The sequence below is a fragment of the Topomyia yanbarensis genome, chromosome 2 (assembly GCF_030247195.1).
Source record: "Topomyia yanbarensis strain Yona2022 chromosome 2, ASM3024719v1, whole genome shotgun sequence".
NCBI classification, from domain to species: Eukaryota; Metazoa; Arthropoda; class Insecta; order Diptera; family Culicidae; genus Topomyia; species Topomyia yanbarensis.
The window spans coordinates 51,570,124-51,595,812 of NC_080671.1; the positions used below are offsets into that span (position 1 = coordinate 51,570,124).

Consider the following 25,689-nt stretch of genomic DNA (forward strand, 5'->3'; position numbering starts at 1 on the left):
TACAGAGTAGTAGGGTAAATATGTAAACACAAACTTCGGGCAGCCGCGAGGAAGTTTGAAGGAAACATTTCGAAAGCAAAACGCATCGTACCGATCCGATGTGTATACCGGCTGATGTCCTTCACTTTGTCAACCAATGACAAACGGACCCCACCAGACGGTAATACCAACCGGACCCTCCGATTTGCGTGCGCGCAAAACCGAATCCCCGAATGATTTACGCATCAGCGCTCCTCGGTGTAAAATGCTATTAAAAAAAACCTTTGCCAAAAAGTTCGCCATTCGTGCATTCGCATGCGCTATCTTTGCGGGGGATGTCCATCAGGCCGGCGGCGCGTCCATATAGCCTGAATCAGCGCAGAAACAAGTCGGCAACACAGGCCCGAAAAAAGGGAGCAGCAATAATGTTGCTAGTGGCGCAGATGCGCGAAGAACTGTTTGCTGTTTGCCGCTGCAGCTGAGAGCCACTAGTAGTGTTTGAAGATCTGCCGCCGCCGCCGCCGACGTTGCTGCTGCTGCTGCTGTTGCTGAGGCTGCCGTTGCCGACGGATGTGGAGCGAAACTTTAGAAGGAAGCAACCTGAACCCGGGACGGTGTACAACATCCACATATAGTTTGCTGGTGGGTTCTCGTGAAGAGAGAGTGTGTTTCCTGGTGCTGAGAGCGCCGATTTTACTCCGCCGCGCGTCGAATGAAAATAAACCGCAGTCAGATAAAATCCGAAAGATAATTAGTATTTAGTTCGGGAAGTGTGCTTGAACCGGCCAAATGTACTACGCGATATTTCTCGGGAACGGCTGTGTGCAGTGATCTGACGCGAGAACTCCGCGCGCGTGAAAGTTTTTCCGCCCCAGAAAATACGCCGTCCGGCGTTTCGGGGTCAAGTGAAATCCACCACTCGCCGAGGTGGTCCCTTTCGCGCAAATGGTGGTCTCCAGGTGGTGATCCGACCGCAACCGGGGCCGGGGAAACTCCTCGGGTTAGTTCACACGCAAGTGTCTCCCGGCCTCCGAAATTAATGTCTTCTTTTTCACCGAAAATGACTTCCAAAGTGAATAATTACTCATTGACACAGAGCGATTGGTGGTGGGTTGTAATCATAATTAAGGCCAGCAGCGAAACCACGGTTGTTCCTCGATCGCACAGACAACAGGTCCAACTGATCCTGAACACGGAAACGCAGCATCACCATCAGCGGCAGCAGTTCGTGTGATATTAGCCGGAGGGTACGAATTTCGGGAAAAAAATACTTTTGCTCTTCAGTCTGAAAAGTCCAGTGCCTGTCGTAATTGATTACTTAGGCAAGTGACGCTTTGAAACTCGGAACGAACAGAAAAAGAAAACAAACTTCGACCGGATCACGACTTAATTAAAATTCAATAAAACCAATAAAAAGGAAAAGTGCAGTGAAAAGCTCAGGTGTCCAAGTGAATCCAACGGCAGCTCACGTGAAAGTACTCGCTGATCCGTTGCTGCAGGGGCGCTCTGACGGTGGTCATTGATTGTTTGTGGAACCAGTCGCCCGTTCGGGTCGGGTCGGGTTGGGAAACGGTGACGCTGGCCGCGGTGGTGGGGAGTAGTCGCTATAATCGCTTTTTATAGGCTGTGATATTTGCTGCCAAGGGGCGGCAAGTTGTGCGGTAGCACACAAGCAGAATCCTCCCGTGACATACAACCGCGTACTCGTCGTCGTCGTCGTCGTCGCCAACGGAGCACTTGGTAGCACTACAGAGTAGCAACATGCGTTTTGTGCTGATTGCAATTTATTTGATATTAATTATGCCCATCACTGGATCATGGTGGTAAGTATGGTGAAATATACGATCTTGGGGTGGAAATTTATGGACGGCATGGGTTTCATTTGTTTTTTGTCAGCTTACAATAAAAAATGTCATATTTTGCAATGAAGAATTTTAAATCATTCTGAGGTTTCATTCGTTATGCTCGAGTTGGTACGAACTGTTGTCGGATCGACCTTGGCCGCAATTAAGCAGATTTTTTATTCCGACATTCATCAAGGCACAGTTTATCGGTATCCACAACTAATCCTAATTGTTTTCCACTGCGTTATTGGTTTTCAATATAATTTTGAATTTTTTCGGAGAAAATTAAAGAATTCAGGATTGTTATTTAAAACATTACTCACTGTGAAATAAAATTACACGACATTAAAGTTTCGCAGAATTTCGAAACGTTCTTCGTCTTTAATTGATTTATAAAAATATGTATTATATTTGGTTTTTCCATGGCAGTGCCAGATAAAGGAGTGTATCCCTAATTCTATTATCTAGAAAAATAGACTCAATTATTTGAACAGGACTCTTCAAATGCTGCACTTCACTATTTGACATACTCATCGCCTTTTTAGCAAGAAATATAAAGAGTTCAAACTATCACTCGTAGAATGCAGATAGTAAGTAAGAAATTTCAAGTTTTGTTCAACTAGAATGTTTTGTATCTAATCAATGAGGGATTCCATGAGAAACCGATCGACCGCAAAATATGACCATCATCGATTCGAACGAAACTTTCGGTTTATGAACTTCCATGATTTTTTCAGGCAACTGCAATGTTTTGATGCAAGAGCAACTTTTCAAAAGAGCGTAGACGTTTCTACGCGCTTTATTTTCCAAAAAAATAGGTCGTTTATTCTATTTTATAAAGCAAAACTATCTGAGAACGAGTTACCGGAAACGAATACTTCTTTACGAAAAAATATATGCACTGAAAAAAATGTCGTGTCATGTCAAAAACTTTCAAAATGCGATAGTTTTCGAGATATTTGGACATTTCCTATAACTTTCCCTTTGACATCAAGGCGATATTGTAAACTATTTGAAAACTACATGAGCACAACCAAAATATGATTCCACTATATAGCTTAAGGGGTTACACGACAGTAGAACTTTAAAAAATAGATTTTCTATTGTTAGTGCTTTAGGGTGTTAAAAATGATATTCCAAAACATGTTCAAATTTCCAATTCAGCCGCAACGCCTCTAATATATATCCGGAGTGCACTGAAAATTTTAACCGCGTTTTTCTCGAAACCACTTTTTTCGAGCTGGCCGGAAACGTAGCTCGAACAAATGATTTTTTATCGCTTTGAAATTTTCACAGTATATTCAAAATTGATTTCTCCAGCGACGTACTTAGGATTTTATTTTTTTTATTTCTTAACTTTTTTTAATTAACAATTTTGTGTAGGTTTTGATGACATTTTTGGCGTTTTTTCACGTAAGGGGTTATATACAAAGTTGTGGCGAAAAATTGAGATAGGTTCGTCATTTTTTAAAGCGCTTTGTGCAAATTTTATTTGAAAAAGCTAAAGACAGATCGTTGGTAGCACTATCGAAGATAGAGAAAATAAGTTGAATTAAAAAAAAATATTGAAGGTTGACGGAGTTATGGCCGATCCCCCGAAGCGTGTTCTTTAGCAGAGGGTTGCGGTGAACGCTCTCCAAGCCGAACCACTCAACTGAAATCCAAAAACTAAAAATATTATTGAAGTAAAATGTCTTGTGGTGCACTTGAACGGATCGATCTCCCAATAAATTTCTTTTTCTTTGCGAATAAAAAATGTTGACCAAAAAATTGAGGTTTGTAATGTTCAAAATTTTATCCTTTTTTATTTCGACTATGTTAGTCACATTTTCTTTTTTTACATTTTAACGACATTCAATTAGCTAGAGATTACTGGGCAGAGAAAGTTATGAAACTTAGAGCCATAGTACTCAAGTGAGAGCAAGGATGTGAAGTAAACAGATCGGAAAACTAGAAGTGGCAGGGTCATTAGAACAGGCTTAATATCGTACGGGCTTAATATTTGTCTTCTGTTAATGAGGGTCGAGATTAGGCAGAATAACTACGAATCACCCGAGTTCACTAACATGTGTCCTGATAAAGGTAGACGTGTCTATCTTTACCGTGACAACCGACGGTAAAGATAGACGTCGTGCACAAACGTACCTTCCCCTCTTCCTTTTCCACTGATCATCTGTTTCAGGCCCGTAGCCAGGATTTTGTTTCGGGAGGGGCTTAAAACTTGTTGCATAAATGTGTTAATTCTGGTGACTTGAGATAGTCACTTCAAACTGAATATAATTTTGAAAATTTCTTAGTGAAACCAGTTCCAAAACTAAGGTAATAGACAATATGTTGTCTGATACAAGAAATGGTATAGTGCATCAACGAATTCTTGCTTTTGAATTTGGTTTTTATTCTTCATTATAAGCTACCATTTTCACCGCTGGAATTTGCAAACTGGTCTGGTGGTAGCCCCCATCATACAACTTGAAGCCAAAGAAGTGAGGCTGTCCAGCGCAGATTCATACGATGTGCATTACGTCAATTGCCTTGAAACGATACGCTGAACCTGAAACATACGACGATCGTTGTCGATTATTAGGACTACACAGTTTAGAAGATCGTAGATCCGCATCGTAAACTACTTTCGTGTCTAAGCTTCTTATGGCTGAATATGATGTTCCCGATCTTCTATCACAAATTAACCTCTACGCACCACCCGAGCAAACGAAAAGCCCATAATACCCCCATGCTCATGGGGTTTGTCATGGGTGTTTGAAATGGGTTCAACCCATGAAAACACCATCACCATGGTCCGGTAGATCCCATATAAAATACCATATGTTGGTGTATTTATGGGTTATTGAGACCATTTTATGGTGTGTTGATGGTTGTGAATTTTGGCACGGACCATGTTTAAGTTCTTTCCAAGGGGCTATATGGTGTTTGAACCCATGAGTATTTGCTCGGGCAACCCGTGTCCTTTGTTCTCGAACATTGCTGCACTTAGAAATGCACAACACTAACTACGCTGCCAACAACCGATATTATAAATGACCCGTGGCTTCAACGATTTTACCGTATCTTCGACGTCGTCATCAGTTCTGCGCAAGCCACTTTAGGTCATTTCTTTTTATTATAGCTCATTAAGACTCAACTATTTAAATAAAAATACAAATACAGGAGAATGTCGAAATTCGCTCAAAGTCTTCTGATTAGGCAGGCGATTTGTAGATGCGCAGAAACGGTTCAACTCCTATTCAACTCAAATTTATAATAATTTTCAATTTAAATGATGATACAAGATTATTTTCAGACAAGTGAGAACAACTAATTATTTAGACAAGTGAGAACAACTAATTAAACTAATTATTTATTTAATTTAATTTATTTTCTAGGCAATTCTTCTATTAGATCCTTGAAACTATGGCAAAAGACAGACTAGTAATTTTGTTTGTTGACATGTAAAAAGCGTACAAAAAATACTACTGATTTCTCTACAATACTATAGCTATATACTAAAGCTGTATTTTCCCAGATTAAGCAAATATTATATTTGAGTACACGAAGCTTCCAGGTTTCATTACGGAATTCATGGATTTTTGGACAATACAAAAGAGATGTTTCAATGAATTAATTTACTAAACTAGCCGGAATTTTATCTACTATAGGACTGTTCACTAATCGAAAGGAAATCCCCTGATTACTGTTATCTTGCAATTTACATAAATTTTGTTGAATGTAACAAGAGCTTGAAATAATTGACATCCCTGCGTGAACTTGAAAGAGAACCGAAATTCAATTCCTGCCCGCCGCGATGAATGAAATGTTTGGTTCGTTTCCCTCGTCATTCATGCTCCCGACATAGCGCATTCGGGTTCGCATATGTTCGGTTTCAGAAGCAAACTGAATTTTGTTTCTATGCTAGCTCTGAGAGGAATTATTGAGCGAAAATGCACTAGACACAGATTACGCAGCTCACTAATGCTCGAACTGTCCACATAATATCAAATGAATGTATTTGTTTGGTGAAAGAAATTTATATTTCCTCTGCACTCAAACATTCGATTCTGCATGGAATTTCAGTCAGTAGGAAAGTTAATGAATGACCGAGGCGTTGAATCTGAATGTCAGTTTCGATAAGCAGAAATAGTTAACTAATTTTGAAATTTCAAAGCACTGAATGTAACATTGGTGACACCACTGGAATTAATCGAAACTATAAATATGGGCGGGCTAAATAATTTTAGGATCACACTTGCTTCCGACAAATCAAAGAAAACACATCGCACTTGCTTCTCCGGTGCCGAAGACACTTTCTTTCAAATTTCTATGTTTTTAATTTGTTGTAATTTATCCGATTTCAGTGAACCTTTTGCAAATTTTTTTTGTCAGCGGCAGTTTTCGTGATGCGAAGATGCCTTCAGTTACACTTTCTAAGTCAATTCAAACAATCTGCTCAGTAATTGTTTCGTTTTTAATTAGCTCAAGTTTTTTACAATCATCATCAAGATTGGAAGAGATACATGATTATTTGAAGAAAGCTGTAATGCTTTTTGATTACAGGTTTGTTTTACCAAAATTTAGGAAACAATTTCAATTAACGTTGTTCCACCTAACATTGAATGTTGTGCGTATAACGAAGACATAATGTGTTTTCGAAAATGCCGTTTTATTCAAACCGAATTGAAAGGATCAGAGCGAAATTCCGAAAGCACTCGTTCTTAGTGCATAGAAAAGATAGAAGAGGTGCTCTTGAGGCTTCTTAGATTATCTGATTCTTTTTTCCTCCTCCGAGATTTCTGATCATCTGTCATTTTAGTCCAAAACGAATAAAAAACAGACCATGAGACTGCTAAATACTGAAGACATAAAATCGAAATTATTGGATTAATAGATTCAACCAGTCACAACATTTTAGTCGCAACAAAATTTTTAAATAATTCATAAGTGAACTCGGTTCAATGCTTTAGTCAATCGAAACAGTGGCTCTGTTATCTAGTTATATCTATTTCCAACAATGAAAATAATAAAATGAGTTTTACCAGTTGTCCACCAAATCTCACGCAAGCTCTTAACCATTGCACGTAGATACCTGCTTACGAAGCAGGGAAATATTTTTTCCGCACAAACTGCGTATAGGGTGTCGTTCATATCTATCTCGCTATTGAACACTTCCGTGTCATAATCGTGGTTGCTGCCTTTATGTTCGCAAACATGCTTGGTTGTTGCCTTTATGATTGTGAATTTCCTCAATGACTGTGCTGGCTGTAGATTTTGAGATATTGACGCAGCTTTTGTCGTTGTCAATATTACCTGAACGTGTACCAAATATTTGGTAATTGTTTGTGTTCAGCGGTAAATAAATCGTAATGTGATGTTTTTTCACTGGAACGTACTAGTTTGCCTTTGATATGTGCAAAGAATACTATGTGTAATTACTATCGCATTATGTTTTGTACTGCATTTCTCCCATATGTGATCTGTGATATATATCTGCAAGTAAGCGGTATCCGATCTTGTAACCGAACATTGATTCTCTCACCGTCCATTTATATGAAGATCTTAATTACAGCATTGTCACACACAACCATTAAAATTTAATGGCTTTAAATCATTCAAAATCAGTGATTTTGCCTGATCCAATTTGTTGAACGCTATGAGAGCAGAATACTGGTAGAACTCAATAAAGGTGGCTATCATATTTTCACCTTCAGAAAATGTTCCTCATCACAAATACTCGGTCTTATGCGAATCACGACTAATCACAGTATTTGGCAGGTGCACCACTTCTTGCTTCTGCAACTCACTCATCTCGACAGATTACTAGGGCATAGTATAGTAGAAGTTTCCTTTGTTCTTCAGACAAGGAACACAACATAAAAGTAACTTTATTTGTCGTTTGCTTCACACCGGTTCACTCTGAGGAAACTCGGCATCGTTTTTTTTTTGTTTGTCGTAAAATTTTCATGTCGTCGGCGAAAAAAAGGCGGGGTCCTTGTAATTTCAGATTGACGTCATTAAAGTAGAGGAGGAATATTACTGGACCGAGGTGGCTTCCTTGTGGGATGCGGGAGATGTAGTGAAGAATGGTGCAGATAGACAGTCCTTAATGCTGATTAGGAATTGCCTTTCATCAAGGTAGGAACGAAAACAGCGCAGGAGTTGTCCCTGAATACCGAGTTTGTCCAGCTTCGCTATTGCGATATAATGGTTGACTTTGTCGAAGGCCGCCGATAGATCCATGTAAATAGCACCGGTTTGCAATCCGTCAGTGAATCCATCGAATGCGTATGTTGTGAACGAGAGCAGGTTGGTCGTTGTCGATCGTTTAGGCATAAAACTGTGTTCTTGAAATGTAGTGTTGGCAGTGATTTCTGATACTGAACCTAAACACGAGATTCCCCGATAATTATCAATGTTCGATTTGTTTCATTTTTTGTGCGCTGCTTTCCAGCAGGAAGGGAATGTTCCAGTAGTGAGTGATAGCACGAAGACTCGCTGAAGTGGTTCAAGAAGCCATGTGATGCACTTTTTAACAAAAATCGAGGGAATGTCATCAGGGCCCGGGCAACTTGATGCTTTTAGCTTGAAATTTACTGCAAGAGTGGCAGCTTTATCGACGCTAATTTGGTTGATGGTTCGTCCTAAAGAAAGAGTCTCAAGGATTTCCAATTTTTGTACATTTGTTACTAATATTTTAGAAAATATGGGCTCACTTAAATGGAAACAATACTTTAATTAAATTCCACTGCTAATTTCAGGAAAATTGTTAAATAAACGGGTTTCAAACTTAACGATTTGTACTTAACGAGTCGTTGAGTTTATTCCGAAAATGGCCATCGTCAGACGTATTTGAAGGAGCCTGATCAAAAAATAACAATTAATCCTCCGGAAATCGCGCATATGGCAACCTGAACGAGCAGCCACCGATGCTCTAAGACGATTTCGCTAGCTTTTCAGAGCAGCGTGCACTCGGTGCACTAGCGCGACTACCGGAAGATTAATTGCGAGTTTTGCTCTGATCTGGTATATGAGCAATGAGCATAGCTGTCTACGAAAATCTATCCAAGATCGCCTAAAACAACTCATAAAATTAAGATCGTCGCTGTTGTGCTATCTTATGACAAACGCCATTTTGGTAAACTTAGTTAAATGTGCCACATTACTTATCTGAAAATTCTCTACAAAGTGGCGTTTTCAAATTTTTCAAAAATTCTACATGGTTACGTAGATATAGCGAGAAACATGATGAGAAATCATGAGGTTTTTGCTTCAAATCACTGTATCTAGGGATTTGCTCAAATTATAGAAGTTTTATATGTTTTATTTGTAAAAATGTCTGAGGAACACAAAGGCATAAAAATTTTCAAAAGAAAAATACATGAGTTGTGAGGGAAATACAGTTTAAGTTTTAAACTGGAAATATATTATATTTGGAAAAACTGCAACCAAATATAACTATTTTTCTAGATTTCCTGACTAATTTCCTTCAAAATGCATCTCACCGATTGTTTATAGACCAAATGAAGCCAAAGATATGAATTTTATTTATGATTTTTTTCTATGGAAAATTTTCCATTCACGGTTATGACACGTCATACAAATTTTGTCATCAATACACGTCTATGACACGTGTGAGTGCGATTTTTGTTTACATTCATAGTAAAAACTCGCAACATAGTCAACCGATCTTCGTAATATTTGAAAGATTATAACATAATAGATAGAAGCATCAATTGTCTTCTTTAGATTGTTTATTCCATTTATACGTTTCAAGTTACTCAATCTAAAACTTTAAAAATCGTTTTTCACGAAATGTGCTAAATGGCGCTTGACATAAGATGGCACAATAGCGACGAGATAGTAAGCAGTTGACTATTTTTTTCTGACAATAGCGAGACTCGATTTCTTGGTCAGGGCTCGTGGAATGTGTGGGTAGTATGAGTAGTACTACCTACTCGAAAATTACCGAGGGGGGAATTACCGACTCGAAAGTTTCGAACAAACCAAAACCTAAGATTAACCACGTATGTGTCTTGCGCACACAATTCTTGCGTTGGAAATCCTCGATCTAAAACAATTGCATATTTTTATTCAGATACAAATTTCTTTGCATTACATTTTATTTTTTGAGAATATGGAGTAATAATTAAGTTTTTTTTTTGAAATTTGGAATTATTTTTTATATTTATACTCATGGGAATACATTTTGACACATCTACATCTTAAAACAAGGAGTTCAGATTGGTAGACAAAAAATATTAATCCAACTTTATTCAGACTATGGGATGCAGTTAGAAATATTTTTAAGCACAATATATACAATTTGTAATGTTGTAACATGAACAATCATTTGGTTAATAATTGGAACAAGACGAAATAATAACTAGACAATTAGTAGACTTTTTATAAGGAAAGCAAAAGATTGTTAATTCCAACATCAGTAGCAGAGAGAGCGAGGAGAGGGCGGACAAAAATAACAGGGATAAAAAGAAATTAAACTTGTAGCTTTGTAGCAAACGGAAGATCACTATCAGGACATCATGAACCGGATCGCCGACTGGCCTCCTTGGATCCGCTGGGAACTCTTGGGACCACATTTCCAGGTAGCTGTTTAGCAAGTCAACCAAAAGAGAAGATATAAATAAATTTGGATGATAGCCAGCACATCTCGAACTAGAACCAGATCGAAGGGATTCGTCTACCGGAGATCTGGCGCTACAGACATAGAAAAAATCGTGTAAGTTTACGTCTCCTGACCATGATATATACGAGCATCAAAAATTACAAAGCTTTACGTTTGATTTTAATTTTACATGTCGTTGAATTTTGCAAGTCACGTAATTTTACTCCACATATGAAGTTTGTTTAAAATGTCGAGGAGTGTAATTTTATGGCACTGCGCATGGAAAATGCATCTTTCTTGTAAAATTAAACAGAACACGGTTATATTTCGTCATTTCGTCAATTACGGTTTGTTAGATTGTGGCATGTTTGGGATTACCTCAACGGTAAAATTCAGATTTTTTTGGTGTGTAGAACGCGTAGGCGTACGACCAGACAACATGTTTAATGTCGCGATAGCTGTCATCGCAAGCGCAGATAATACTCTCCACCACCCCAATACACCGGAGATGCGCATTCAACGTATAATGATTGCCACCCGAAGGAAGTCACGACCTTCCTATTTAACCAAGGTTGGTTGATGCCTCTGGGATTCCTAAACTTCCATTATCCCACGAAATTTGCCAATTTTCGAGCGTCCGCTGATAAGAAATACTAAAAAAATCGTTAAAGCTGTGCGATCGTTCATAAATATTACCTTCTAATGCCTAAGTGTCCGCCTTCTCATTACCATTCTAATCTAAGTGCCACTTTTCTCATTACCCGGAATATAACAATGGGAATGAACTCAAACTAATATTTGTATCAGGCAATCAGGAACGATTTTAACATAAAGAATCAAGGAACGCCCATATTTTCTGCAGGAAAATAAAGAGTACTTTCCATGCACCATCGGTCGAAGCGCCTACTTGGAACTGTAACGATATGGACATGGTCCTATAAAACCATAAGTTTTGTGGGAAGAATGCTAAGCGCGATTATCTTGCTGTCAGATAAATTTGTGTATTTGAAGAACAAATATTACGTTTATTTCATTATAATATTTTGATCGCGAAACGTTTATCATTTGAATGTGAACCTTCGTAGAATGCTGTTGTCGCCGATAAAAGATTCTTAGTTCCATGTATTCCGAACAAAGACCGAATCGAGTACACAGCGTAGGGCCCAACTGTCAGACGAAATATTGTTTCTCTCGTTAATCCGTTGACAAACCGGTGCCAATAACCACGTCTTTCAGTTTTCATCAGGTTTTTTATTAGCGTTTCTAACGTCGCGAGCATTCGAAAAAAAATTGGGCGATCCGACGTTCAAAAAGTCCTCATAGGACCTTATCGCATACAATTCTGAGCACTCTCTGACAATAACGGAGTGGGAAACCGTCCACGGTTGTTAGCGCCGGATATTCGTTTTGTCTGACCTTTAGTCGCAGTGTAGAGAAACCAGCCAGTCAAAATGTTGGACGCTTACACCAGAGGAATTTCTTATTTTGATTCGATTGTTTCGGATATAGTGGACGCGTTGCTCTTTCGATCAATGACCACACTAATGAGGTAGAGTACAACGATAAATCTAACGTGCTTGGCCGCGCTAGTATGCATTCGTTTTATTTCCACTGTATGCAAGATGGTCATATCGAAATTGTCGCGAATATCACGCAGTAAGATAGATCGGTTATCAGAATGAAGACAACCCCATGACATAGCGTGGCAGTTGAAGTCTTCTAAAACCAGCTGAGGTCCAATGTATATTGAAACAATATCAATAAATTTTTGTCTATGGTTCGGTTTTAACAAGCGACATTTTCCACACCGCACTTTCCACACCGTACTTTATTTGCAACGACGGCAGTCCATGCCGGCAGTACAAAAAGGCGATCAAATAGTTGAGCCCTGTTCAAAAGAACAAATTTTGGAAGAACAAATCCGGCGAAAGGCTCGAAATGAGGCTGATGGAAAATGAGTTTTCATTTATTTACTCCTCGATTTTTGCTGAACGCAATTGCTTGCATTCCAGAATTTTCACTGACTGAAGCACAGGGATCAGGAAGGAGCACTCCCCATTTCGCAATTAAGGCCCTTCTCGGAGACTACACCATCAGTCTCTACTTCCCGGGCGGGTACGTCGACAAAATACTTTTTCGTACACGGTCGAGTGTTGTTTAGTTAGATCACGCGATATATCGATGATGTTAAATGGCTTGTCTTTGGTTCGGAAGTGGACCATCCAGGAGCCGGTTGTATTAGATATAATTGGCATCGCAAATTAGGCTTATCGGCATTATTTTTGCCATCGGAGAAATATTCAAAACGACCTCCACTACCTTCCCATTAGTCAACACTATCATGCAGGCTTCAGTACCCGCGAAAGGAAGGTTTTATAGCAGGAAACGGAAAATCAATGCAACGAAACTTAATAGAATGGAGTAATTGGTACTTAGTTGTGGAACATTTGTAGAATCTGTATTCTACAAACACATTTTCGTTGAGCCGTCAGACATACAGCCCTGTTAACAAAAGGTGTTTCCAAATAGTCATGAGATATCAGGGAATTTTAATTTTCACTGACACACGCCTTAGCTGCACTTTCGTCAATACGGGGAGAAATCACGCTAAATCTTACTACCCACTCGGGAAAAAGGTGTTCCGCCGGCCCTGTTCTCGGTACCCTCTTTAATTGTAGTGCTCTGCCATATGGGCCCTGCGTGCCCCTTGTCAAGTTGTGCTGTAATACGAGGTGATACTTGTTGAAGTATCTCATCATTGCCTCCGTTGACGAGACGTGTCTACTACACCGGTTAGGGTATAATAATAATAGTGATGATAATGATGATGGTGATGATGATGATGATCAGCATCATGTGATGACCAAGATCCACCATACAGACTGTTTATGTTTACGCTAGTTGAGCCGAGCAAACAAGACCGAGATTGCGCGCAGCAGCCCCAGTTTGTTCAGAGGGGAACTCTTATCACAACGTCATCGTTAATGATATAACCTGGGCAAGGTAGTCAGTTTGTAATATTTATAATCTCGATGTTTTCCGAACTGATCGCAGCTCACGTAACAGTCTCAAGGCTACCGGCGGCGGGGTACTTGTGGCTATCCATCGTCGATTGAAAGCGCAACTGATTGACGATACTTTGGGGGTCTGTGTCGAGCAGGTGTGGGTGCGAATCAAACTGGCTGGCTACGCACTTTTTCTTTGCGTGGTTTATCTTCCACCGGACCGCACTCGCGATTCGACATTGATTGATTCACATACTGAGTCACTGGAACGGATTTCCACTCAAGCAAGCCCGGTTGATGAGATCCTGATTGTTGGTGATTTCAATTTCTCCGGATTAAAATGGCGCTCTGCTTCTGACGGATTTATGTTCGCTGATCCCGAATTGTCATCTTTTCATGCTGGTATCACCAGTTTGCTTGACTGCTACAGTCTAAATCTGCTACGCCAAACGAATAATGTGGTGAACGAGAACAACAGAATCCTTGATCTCTGTTTTTCGAGCAAATCTGACTACGCGCCAAAAGTTACCGCAGCACCGTTCCCCCTGGTAAAGACTGTTAGACATCACCCTCCCCTGCATATATTGCTTGAAGCGATTCGAGTGAAGCATGACTGCAATGCTTCTGACACCGTCAGCTATAATTTTAGAAAAGCCAACTATAATAGCATTATTGACTTCCTGTCGAATATCCACTGGACTGAAATTCTCGACAATGATGATGTCAACGTTGCAGTGCAGACCTTCTCCAATGTTATGAGCTATGCTATCGATCGCTATGTACCCAAAAGAAGTGGCCTTCAATCTAAGCACCCAGCGTGGTACACTGCCGAGCTGAGACGGTTAAAAGCGACTAAAAGAACCGCTCTGAAGAAGTACTCCAAGTTTGGGGGCTACGTGCTGCGACAACACTACGTTCATGTTAACCAAGTCTATAAAAAGACATCGAAGCGTTGCCATGCCGATTACTTGCGAAACGTGCAACGTAAGTTGAAGTCCGAACCTAAAACATTCTGGAAGCATGTAAACGAGCAAAGAAAGGAATCCGGGTTGCCTTCAACGATGAGCTATGGAGGACGTATGAGCTCTAGTTTACAGGAGATCTGCCAACTATTCTCTGAAAAGTTCGCGAGTGTTTTCTCCAACGAGAAACTGACACCGACCCAGGCTTCACGCGCGGCTCTCAATGTACCTCAATCATACCAGTCTTTGAACTCTATCAATATCGACAATAATATGGTACAACTGGCGATTAGCAAAATGAAGGCTTCAACCTCGGCAGGCCCAGATGGTATACCAACTATTATTCTAAAAAAATGCTCTGCCGGTCTAATTGAACCTCTTTGTCATCTGTTTCAATTGTCGCTATCAACCGGAGTATTTCCCGAACTCTGGAAATCCTCCTTCATGTTTCCAGTTCACAAAAAAGGTGATAAAAAGGTAGTTGACAATTACCGTGGTATTACAACGCTAAGCGCAGTTCCTAAGCTGTTTGAAATGGCTGTGTTGGAACCCATCTCCAGCCACTGCAAACAGTATATCTCCGAGACTCAGCATGGATTTATGCCGAAACGTTCAACATCTACGAATCTTCTGTCGTTCACAACATATGTTACAGATGCTATGTCGGACGGCCTTCAAACTGACGTTATCTACACGGATCTTTCAGCTGCTTTTGACAAGATAAATCACGCTATTGCAGTGGCAAAATTGGATAGACTTGGCTTTGGTACTAATATTCTCCGTTGGATGCAATCGTATCTCAGTGATCGTCGTCTAGCAGTCAAGATAGGTGATTGTGTATCCGAAGAGTTCTTTGCTTCATCTGGTATTCCGCAAGGCAGCCATCTCGGTCCATTGATTTTTCTTCTGTATTTCAACGACGTTAACTTTTGTTTAGAAGGGCCACGGTTGTCTTTCGCCGACGACCTCAAGTTATACCATAGAATACGGAATACTGATGATGCAGCTTTCCTTCAACGCCAACTGGAAACCTTTGCGGAATGGTGCGAGATCAACCGAATGACCCTAAACCCCAAGAAATGTACGGTCATTACGTTCTCGAGGAAAAAAACGCCAATTCGATTCAACTACTGTCTAGCTGAATCCACAATCGACAGAGCGAATTGCGTCAAAGATCTCGGAGTTTTTCTCGATGAACAACTGACGTTTAAACAGCATATCAGCTATATAGTCGCAAAGGCATCACGCTGTTTGGGGTTCATAATGAGAATATCTAAGCACTTTTCAGATATTTACTGCTTGAAATCTCTCTACTGCTCACTCGTTCGATCAACTCTGGAATATTGTTCAGTTGTGTGGAACCCTCAATATCTCAACGGTGTCCATCGAATTGAGACAGTACAGCGCAGATTTGTTCGGTTTGCCCTTCGTCGATTGCCTTGGAGCAACCCTCACCAGCTGCCAAGTTATGAAAGCCGGGGTTTGCTTATTGGACTCGATACATTGCAAGTGCGACGGGATCTATTCCGTGCTATGACAATTTCGGATATTTTGCAAGATCGAATTGACTGCCCCGAGCTTCTCAGTGCGATAAATATGAATGTTCGCCCTCGCGCCCTTCGCAATAATTTATTCCTCCGATTACCTCTTCGCCGGACTAACTATGGAGTAAACGGTGCCATCATTGGTTTGCAGCGGACCTTCAACAGAGTGTCATCCGAGTTCGATCTTCACATTCCACGTAGCAGATTACATGTTGACTTTTTAAATAGATTAAGAAATTATCATTAGGACCACACTGTGTCTGTTGATATTAATTAATTATAAATAAATTATAAATAAACATTTGTAGAATCTGTATTCTACAAACACATTTTCGTTGAGCCGTCAGACATACAGCCCTGTTAACAAAAGGTGTTTCCAAATAGTCATGAGATATCAGGGAATTTTAATTTTCACTGACACACGCCTTAGCTGCACTTTCGTCAATACGGGGAGAAATCACGCTAAATCTTACTACCCACTCGGGAAAAAGGTGTTCCGCCGGCCCTGTTCTCGGTACCCTCTTTAATTGTAGTGCTCTGCCATATGGGCCCTGCGTGCCCCTTGTCAAGTTGTGCTGTAATACGAGGTGATACTTGTTGAAGTATCTCATCATTGCCTCCGTTGACGAGACGTGTCTACTACACCGGTTAGGGTATAATAATAATAGTGATGATAATGATGATGGTGATGATGATGATGATCAGCATCATGTGATGACCAAGATCCACCATACAGACTGTTTATGTTTACGCTAGTTGAGCCGAGCAAACAAGACCGAGATTGCGCGCAGCAGCCCCAGTTTGTTCAGAGGGGAACTCTTATCACAACGTCATCGTTAATGATATAACCTGGGCAAGGTAGTCAGTTTGTAATATTTATAATCTCGATGTTTTCCGAACTGATCGCAGCTCACGTAACAGTCTCAAGGCTACCGGCGGCGGGGTACTTGTGGCTATCCATCGTCGATTGAAAGCGCAACTGATTGACGATACTTTGGGGGTCTGTGTCGAGCAGGTGTGGGTGCGAATCAAACTGGCTGGCTACGCACTTTTTCTTTGCGTGGTTTATCTTCCACCGGACCGCACTCGCGATTCGACATTGATTGATTCACATACTGAGTCACTGGAACGGATTTCCACTCAAGCAAGCCCGGTTGATGAGATCCTGATTGTTGGTGATTTCAATTTCTCCGGATTAAAATGGCGCTCTGCTTCTGACGGATTTATGTTCGCTGATCCCGAATTGTCATCTTTTCATGCTGGTATCACCAGTTTGCTTGACTGCTACAGTCTAAATCTGCTACGCCAAACGAATAATGTGGTGAACGAGAACAACAGAATCCTTGATCTCTGTTTTTCGAGCAAATCTGACTACGCGCCAAAAGTTACCGCAGCACCGTTCCCCCTGGTAAAGACTGTTAGACATCACCCTCCCCTGCATATATTGCTTGAAGCGATTCGAGTGAAGCATGACTGCAATGCTTCTGACACCGTCAGCTATAATTTTAGAAAAGCCAACTATAATAGCATTATTGACTTCCTGTCGAATATCCACTGGACTGAAATTCTCGACAATGATGATGTCAACGTTGCAGTGCAGACCTTCTCCAATGTTATGAGCTATGCTATCGATCGCTATGTACCCAAAAGAAGTGGCCTTCAATCTAAGCACCCAGCGTGGTACACTGCCGAGCTGAGACGGTTAAAAGCGACTAAAAGAACCGCTCTGAAGAAGTACTCCAAGTTTGGGGGCTACGTGCTGCGACAACACTACGTTCATGTTAACCAAGTCTATAAAAAGACATCGAAGCGTTGCCATGCCGATTACTTGCGAAACGTGCAACGTAAGTTGAAGTCCGAACCTAAAACATTCTGGAAGCATGTAAACGAGCAAAGAAAGGAATCCGGGTTGCCTTCAACGATGAGCTATGGAGGACGTATGAGCTCTAGTTTACAGGAGATCTGCCAACTATTCTCTGAAAAGTTCGCGAGTGTTTTCTCCAACGAGAAACTGACACCGACCCAGGCTTCACGCGCGGCTCTCAATGTACCTCAATCATACCAGTCTTTGAACTCTATCAATATCGACAATAATATGGTACAACTGGCGATTAGCAAAATGAAGGCTTCAACCTCGGCAGGCCCAGATGGTATACCAACTATTATTCTAAAAAAATGCTCTGCCGGTCTAATTGAACCTCTTTGTCATCTGTTTCAATTGTCGCTATCAACCGGAGTATTTCCCGAACTCTGGAAATCCTCCTTCATGTTTCCAGTTCACAAAAAAGGTGATAAAAAGGTAGTTGACAATTACCGTGGTATTACAACGCTAAGCGCAGTTCCTAAGCTGTTTGAAATGGCTGTGTTGGAACCCATCTCCAGCCACTGCAAACAGTATATCTCCGAGACTCAGCATGGATTTATGCCGAAACGTTCAACATCTACGAATCTTCTGTCGTTCACAACATATGTTACAGATGCTATGTCGGACGGCCTTCAAACTGACGTTATCTACACGGATCTTTCAGCTGCTTTTGACAAGATAAATCACGCTATTGCAGTGGCAAAATTGGATAGACTTGGCTTTGGTACTAATATTCTCCGTTGGATGCAATCGTATCTCAGTGATCGTCGTCTAGCAGTCAAGATAGGTGATTGTGTATCCGAAGAGTTCTTTGCTTCATCTGGTATTCCGCAAGGCAGCCATCTCGGTCCATTGATTTTTCTTCTGTATTTCAACGACGTTAACTTTTGTTTAGAAGGGCCACGGTTGTCTTTCGCCGACGACCTCAAGTTATACCATAGAATACGGAATACTGATGATGCAGCTTTCCTTCAACGCCAACTGGAAACCTTTGCGGAATGGTGCGAGATCAACCGAATGACCCTAAACCCCAAGAAATGTACGGTCATTACGTTCTCGAGGAAAAAAACGCCAATTCGATTCAACTACTGTCTAGCTGAATCCACAATCGACAGAGCGAATTGCGTCAAAGATCTCGGAGTTTTTCTCGATGAACAACTGACGTTTAAACAGCATATCAGCTATATAGTCGCAAAGGCATCACGCTGTTTGGGGTTCATAATGAGAATATCTAAGCACTTTTCAGATATTTACTGCTTGAAATCTCTCTACTGCTCACTCGTTCGATCAACTCTGGAATATTGTTCAGTTGTGTGGAACCCTCAATATCTCAACGGTGTCCATCGAATTGAGACAGTACAGCGCAGATTTGTTCGGTTTGCCCTTCGTCGATTGCCTTGGAGCAACCCTCACCAGCTGCCAAGTTATGAAAGCCGGGGTTTGCTTATTGGACTCGATACATTGCAAGTGCGACGGGATCTATTCCGTGCTATGACAATTTCGGATATTTTGCAAGATCGAATTGACTGCCCCGAGCTTCTCAGTGCGATAAATATGAATGTTCGCCCTCGCGCCCTTCGCAATAATTTATTCCTCCGATTACCTCTTCGCCGGACTAACTATGGAGTAAACGGTGCCATCATTGGTTTGCAGCGGACCTTCAACAGAGTGTCATCCGAGTTCGATCTTCACATTCCACGTAGCAGATTACATGTTGACTTTTTAAATAGATTAAGAAATTATCATTAGGACCACACTGTGTCTGTTGATATTAATTAATTATAAATAAATTATAAATAAACATTTGTAGAATCTGTATTCTACAAACACATTTTCGTTGAGCCGTCAGACATACAGCCCTGTTAACAAAAGGTGTTTCCAAATAGTCATGAGATATCAGGGAATTTTAATTTTCACTGACACACGCCTTAGCTGCACTTTCGTCAATACGGGGAGAAATCACGCTAAATCTTACTACCCACTCGGGAAAAAGGTGTTCCGCCGGCCCTGTTCTCGGTACCCTCTTTAATTGTAGTGCTCTGCCATATGGGCCCTGCGTGCCCCTTGTCAAGTTGTGCTGTAATACGAGGTGATACTTGTTGAAGTATCTCATCATTGCCTCCGTTGACGAGACGTGTCTACTACACCGGTTAGGGTATAATAATAATAGTGATGATAATGATGATGGTGATGATGATGATGATCAGCATCATGTGATGACCAAGATCCACCATACAGACTGTTTATGTTTACGCTAGTTGAGCCGAGCAAACAAGACCGAGATTGCGCGCAGCAGCCCCAGTTTGTTCAGAGGGGAACTCTTATCACAACGTCATCGTTAATGATATAACCTGGGCAAGGTAGTCAGTTTGTAATATTTATAATCTCATCTGGAAGCGTAAATGCCATTAAGGATGCATTTAATGACTACTGGTTGAGGTTGTGTGTCTTCGATGCAATATGTCTTTTTATCACAGTGCAAGCGCATTATTTCGAAGAGGCATATGCAACACTGTATGAAAGCTACAAACTAGGTATGGTTTGTACGAGCGCAAGACGAGATAAACTAATAGCCAGTCGTGTGGTGGTAGCTAAGGAGCGATGCAATTTTACTGCCATAAAATGGTTAATTATGAAATTATTAAGATAAAGTGTTGGATTTATTAGTCCCAATGAACTGGCGCTGCGCATCTTGTGCTCTCTGAAGCGATAGTAATTTAATGAATCATAACTGGGAGCCCCGTTATCGGGACAGGAGAAATCCGGGGACCATAAGAACTGCTAGCCAGCCAGTTTCTTCGTCTCGTTTGACCATTCCGGGTAATGCTGATGACGATGAGTTAAAAGCTTTTTGCTGTTTCAGTTGATTTACTTCCGAGCGTTGACTCATTCGACACAACTCATTAGCCATGGGAAAATAGTGCGTCAGATATTGTCCGTGATCTGACAGGTAATTTCAAACCCATTCAAAGAAACGGCCTGACCTGTTCCCGCGAATAGTTTAGACACTGATTCTCAAGAAATGACTAATTGGTTGGAATCTTGTCTGATTCCCCTTATTATTGCATGCAAACCAAAACTCAATTAACTGAGCCTGCGATAATTAAACCTTCGGCGGCGATGACAACAGAAACAAACAGTGACATTCCAAGTCTATAAATAACATTTCCACTTGCGAATGATATAGTGGCGCATTTCCATTTCCATATTCGCACTCCCTGTCACTGACGATAGGCCGCATGCTCGGTTCTGAATGCACCATTCAGAAAATTAAACAGACAATCTACCTCCCGCAGGTATTTCCGTCTCGCCAAACACCTCCCAGCAGCATCAAACATGCATCGGGTGATAGTTTCCAACAGCTTTGCAAACTGGTTGAAAATCCCGGTAGCAACAGGTGGTAGCCACGTTTCTAACTGACAGCTGACGGGCTTCGCCGTTAGCTGGAACGAGGTGTGCATGCCTCCAGTCGCGATCGTCAAACTGCTCTAATTTGTAATAATTAATTGTGAAGCGTGCCCCTCGAACCAACACCGTTAGTGTATCCGAATCGCGTCCGGATAAAAATCAAGTGTTAATTGATCAAATTGAGTGATACTAAAAAAAGCCAGGGAACCTGATTCGTTAATACACGATCGATAAACTATAAAATCAACATCTTTATGATCCGCGGGCTGACCGTTGCTTGCTGCCACTGGCAGGTAGGCTTGAATGACTAATTTATGTCTTTATTAGCGACCACTTCGGGGTGTTCTCCCGGGGCGGCGAAGCCACCGAGAAGCCAACTCTAACAACCGCTCTATGCTCGTAGAAACGAACCAGTGCGAATGAAATTTGAATTTTTAATTTTCTTTCCATCCAGCTCCAGCTTCGTTACAGATTCCAAAGATTACCGGTATCGGTTGAACTGGAACCGCGACCGAGCCTTCGCTCGCTAGAGTCCTATAAACACGGTGATTAGGAAATTAATTTCCAGCGATCATTTTGATGAGATAAGATTGATTTTATATCGATGGCGCAGCAACTGGATTGTCGTGATTACGCACCGATGTTGTTGTCCGTTCCATCTCCGGGTAGTCGTGATTAATTGGTCGTTCAATCCTAATGGTGATCTGTTTGACAATTCGCAGTTAAGTGTACCGGTATATTTTCAATTTCTTCAGCTCAACTTGATATCAATGCCCAGATAGTTATGTGTTTATTAAACCAACGTTTAGTGATATTCAAATTCCAGTTTTGAAAAACATTGAAATCTGCAAAACGCATCCGGGTTTCCTGTCGAACTAATGACTTTCAGTTTACTTTTTACTGCTGCCCAAGGCAAAACTAGAACCGAGCAAAGTGAACGATATCTCGTGTGAATTGTCTCAAGAACAACAGTAATATTATATTGATCGTTGCCGTCATGAGTGAAGTTGACGAAAAAGGTCTGCTGCGAACAAACTGCGCGAACGTTGACGTCAAGTTTTGTTCGTTACAAGCAATCCTTCGTGAAGTTGATTGTTTTTTGCCAATGGAGCTGAGGCTTACGGAAGTCCTATCTTCAGTAGAGGAGACCGCGGTGGGTTGAAACAATTTTTTTTATTAGATAATTCTTCAAGAAACTATCATTCATTAAATTTGATTATTGTGCCGGTAGACCTTTGTTTCAACTCTTTTATTTCCAAGGTAAGTTGGATGAGGATCAAGGTGAAAATTGTGATTAATTTTTATAAATTTGGGTGTAGCGAATTGATCCAAACTTTAGTACATTAAAATGTATCATTCAAATAACTTTGAAATAAATCCGTTAAATAGTTTTTGAATAAGAGATTACACCGTAAACCGTGTTTTTTCAGATACGTTTTACAAGAAGCCTCGTCACCGAGTCGCCTGCGGGTATTTTCGCATAGTAAAATTACAGAATGTTATTGAAATGAAACATTATAATGTACAAAAGTTTTGATCAATTCACTTCAGCCAAGTTTCTAAAAAAATCACAAAAAGTGTTTTGGTTGTACCAACTTGAAAAATATTACTTGTAAAAACACCAAAAAATCCAGTTTCCGAAATACTATTTGACTGTCGCTCAATCCAACCGACGATGTTGAGATTCGTGAAATCAGTCTATTCAGTAGCCTTTGTATCAAGGACAGAATATTGAGGAGACCATTTTTAAGATTTTTAAGGTTGGTGAATTATTGGTTATGGTTTACATCACTGCATTAGAATTACAAGTCCAAATGCAGTCACGATATTTCACAACAACCGAGTAAAATAACGATGCTTTCATGTTCTGCCACTTTTAAGGGTGTTGGCACATTTTTTACCATTTGCTATAGGTAACATTCAGTCATACACACAGAAGTTTCAAGTGACACCATTTTAGCTTTACTATTTCTTGATTCATCTTTTAGTCTCCTGGAAAAGATCCAGCTGTTGGTAAAATGGTTGTCGAACAAGCTCGTCATCGAAGACTCTGACTACTTGTAACAAATCATACACATAGAACTAAGTCGAACTATATCTGATCTTTTTCAGATCAAAAATAATCCGCTAATTATTTCAAACATTTCAAAGATATACTCAGCATTATAATGTCCTATCAAAAGCAGTCAAATGGCATTCCTGGCGACAAGTATTTTATAAAAGACCTACATGCCTCTACATGCCCGCACATAAAGTTGAGATAGACGGCGTGATAACCGATTGCCGTCACCCCTTCGCGGGATTTGCTGTTTCAAGGATCCCTTGCTCCAGCAAGCGAAGATTTTTTTTGTTACATGCTAGGGAAGATAGAAAAATTTGTGACAATCTGTCGCAAGAAAAGAGGAAGGAATCAATTTTGGGCAATTTTCGCTTTACGCTATTTATAAATATTGCCTAAGGAAGAGTGCAACTCTGTTATCACCTTGTGGGGACATATGCTACTGTACCTGAAACCAATAGGGAGATGGGATTCTTTGAAAAGATTAAAAATTTTCTCTTGAGAAAACACCAATTATAGCTCGAGAAAGTGTTGATACAAAGCCTAAACAAAGAGCCTCTAACATTTCGTGGAACACCAAAAATTTTAAGTGACTCAATATTCTTCCAACTTAGGGTAGGAGTTGGATGACTTAGGTTGGGCATCTGTAACTTAGTGTTATTGCACAACTGCTCTCGGAACCGAGAAGGCTTCAATTCTCACAAAACGGGCATTCTCAATTTTTTTTTTCATTTCAATCATAGAAACTATAACGATATGGTTACTCGCCTCTTTCTTCGGGTTAAAAAAATTTGCAAAGAAAGCACTCTAACCCTATGTACGCTACGGTTGGGAATCGAACCCAACTGAGCTGTGTACAAGGCAATCGATTTACCAACCATGCTAGGCCCGTATTTTGGCTTCTCGATGCTAATCGATTTAGCGGACTCCACGATTTTTGCTATAGTTGTAATGACCGCTTTGCTGCCCTTTAATGTCGTCTGTCCCATATATGATTCTATAAAATTGAGAAAGCGAGCGATAAATTATGTAACGATTTTCGCAATTTTTCAATTTGAAGTTTTCGCATTTGAAAATTTTGTGTCGCGAATTTCAATCAAGAGTTATTTATCTACTTCAAATTTGAGAAAACTATTTATTATGAACAAATCCAAATCGTCGCTGTTGTGCTATCTTATAGCAAGCGCCATTTTGCACATTTCGACAAAAAGGATTTTTAAAGTTTGAGATTGAATATCTTGAAACTTATTTATTTATTTGTTCGATCTTCGGTAGATACCGTAGAGATTATTAAAAAATAGAACATACTTTCTAAATTAATTAAAAATTCCTAATAGCTAACTTATAACTAGATTTGGTGACATTAAAGTCGAACAGATGTGAAGTTTCGTTGAATTTGTAGCAACATCTATCCACAGGATTGTTTTGACCGTAAACAGTACGATGTCTAGGAATCCACAAAAGAGGACGGTTCCTTAGAGCGCGAGGAGGTACAAACACATTAATCCGTGCAAGAATATCTGGGCAGTTAATGTTATTACACAACATATCAAATATAAACATTCTTTGCAAGAATGTGCGGCGGAGTTCTAACGTCGGTAACTCAAGCAGCATGCATCTATCGTTGTAAGGTGGTAGATGGGCAGGGTCGTTCCACGGCAAATTTCTTAGAGCGTATCGCACGAAACATCTTTGTACGCATTCTTATCGGTTTATTTGGACGTTGTGATGTTTATTTGGACGTTGTAATTGTTCAATATTAAGTACATCATCTTGAAGTGCAGCAGAGTCAAGTCCAGAAGCAATGGAACGAAAAATCTTCAAATCGTCAACAGAGGGGACCAAGATGCTAGTGTACATCATCAAATTTGAAGTTTTAGAACGTTGCTTCACAAATCCATGCTGACATTCGTCGATGATGTGAGAAGCAGCAGCGTGCATCTCATTGCAAACAAATTTTTCAAGGACTTTAGCAAAACAGTTCAAAAGTGAGATTCCTCTGTAATTTTCAACATTATGAATGTCTCCAGCCTTGTGAATTGGAAATATAGCCGCTTGTTTCCATGCACTCGGGAAGACGCTTTCAGTGATTGAGTGGTTAAAAATAATGCTGACCAGCAATGACAATGATCGTGCACATCCTTTTATGAATATCGGAGGCAAACAATCCGGGCCTAGTCCTTTCGATGATTCGACACTGGATAGAGCTTTCAACACGTCTGCTTCAGTCATATTCAAGCTAGGGAGACTGATATTGTATGATGGTAATGTGTCTATATACTCTTGTGACGGTGAGATAGCTGGGTTGGTGAATACCCCACGAAAATGTTCTGCAAAAAGGTCTACGGATTCGGCTGTGGATTGCGCACTGGCATCTCCAAGATAAACATTTACGGGAATGCCACCAGCGCGT

At 40.5% G+C, this 25,689-nt stretch overlaps 1 protein-coding gene across 1 annotated transcript in view; it reads left to right on the plus strand.

Annotated features, from left to right (window-relative positions):
- Positions 1-457: 457 nt before the first annotated feature.
- The window catches only part of LOC131684825 (protein Wnt-6), a 93,295-nt gene continuing 68,063 nt past the window's right edge, over positions 458-25,689 (plus strand). Inside the window, exon 1 of the mRNA XM_058968015.1 lies at positions 458-1,802. Coding sequence (XP_058823998.1) covers positions 1,741-1,802 — 62 coding nt within the window. The 5' untranslated portion in view covers positions 458-1,740. The remainder of the gene's footprint in view (positions 1,803-25,689) is intronic.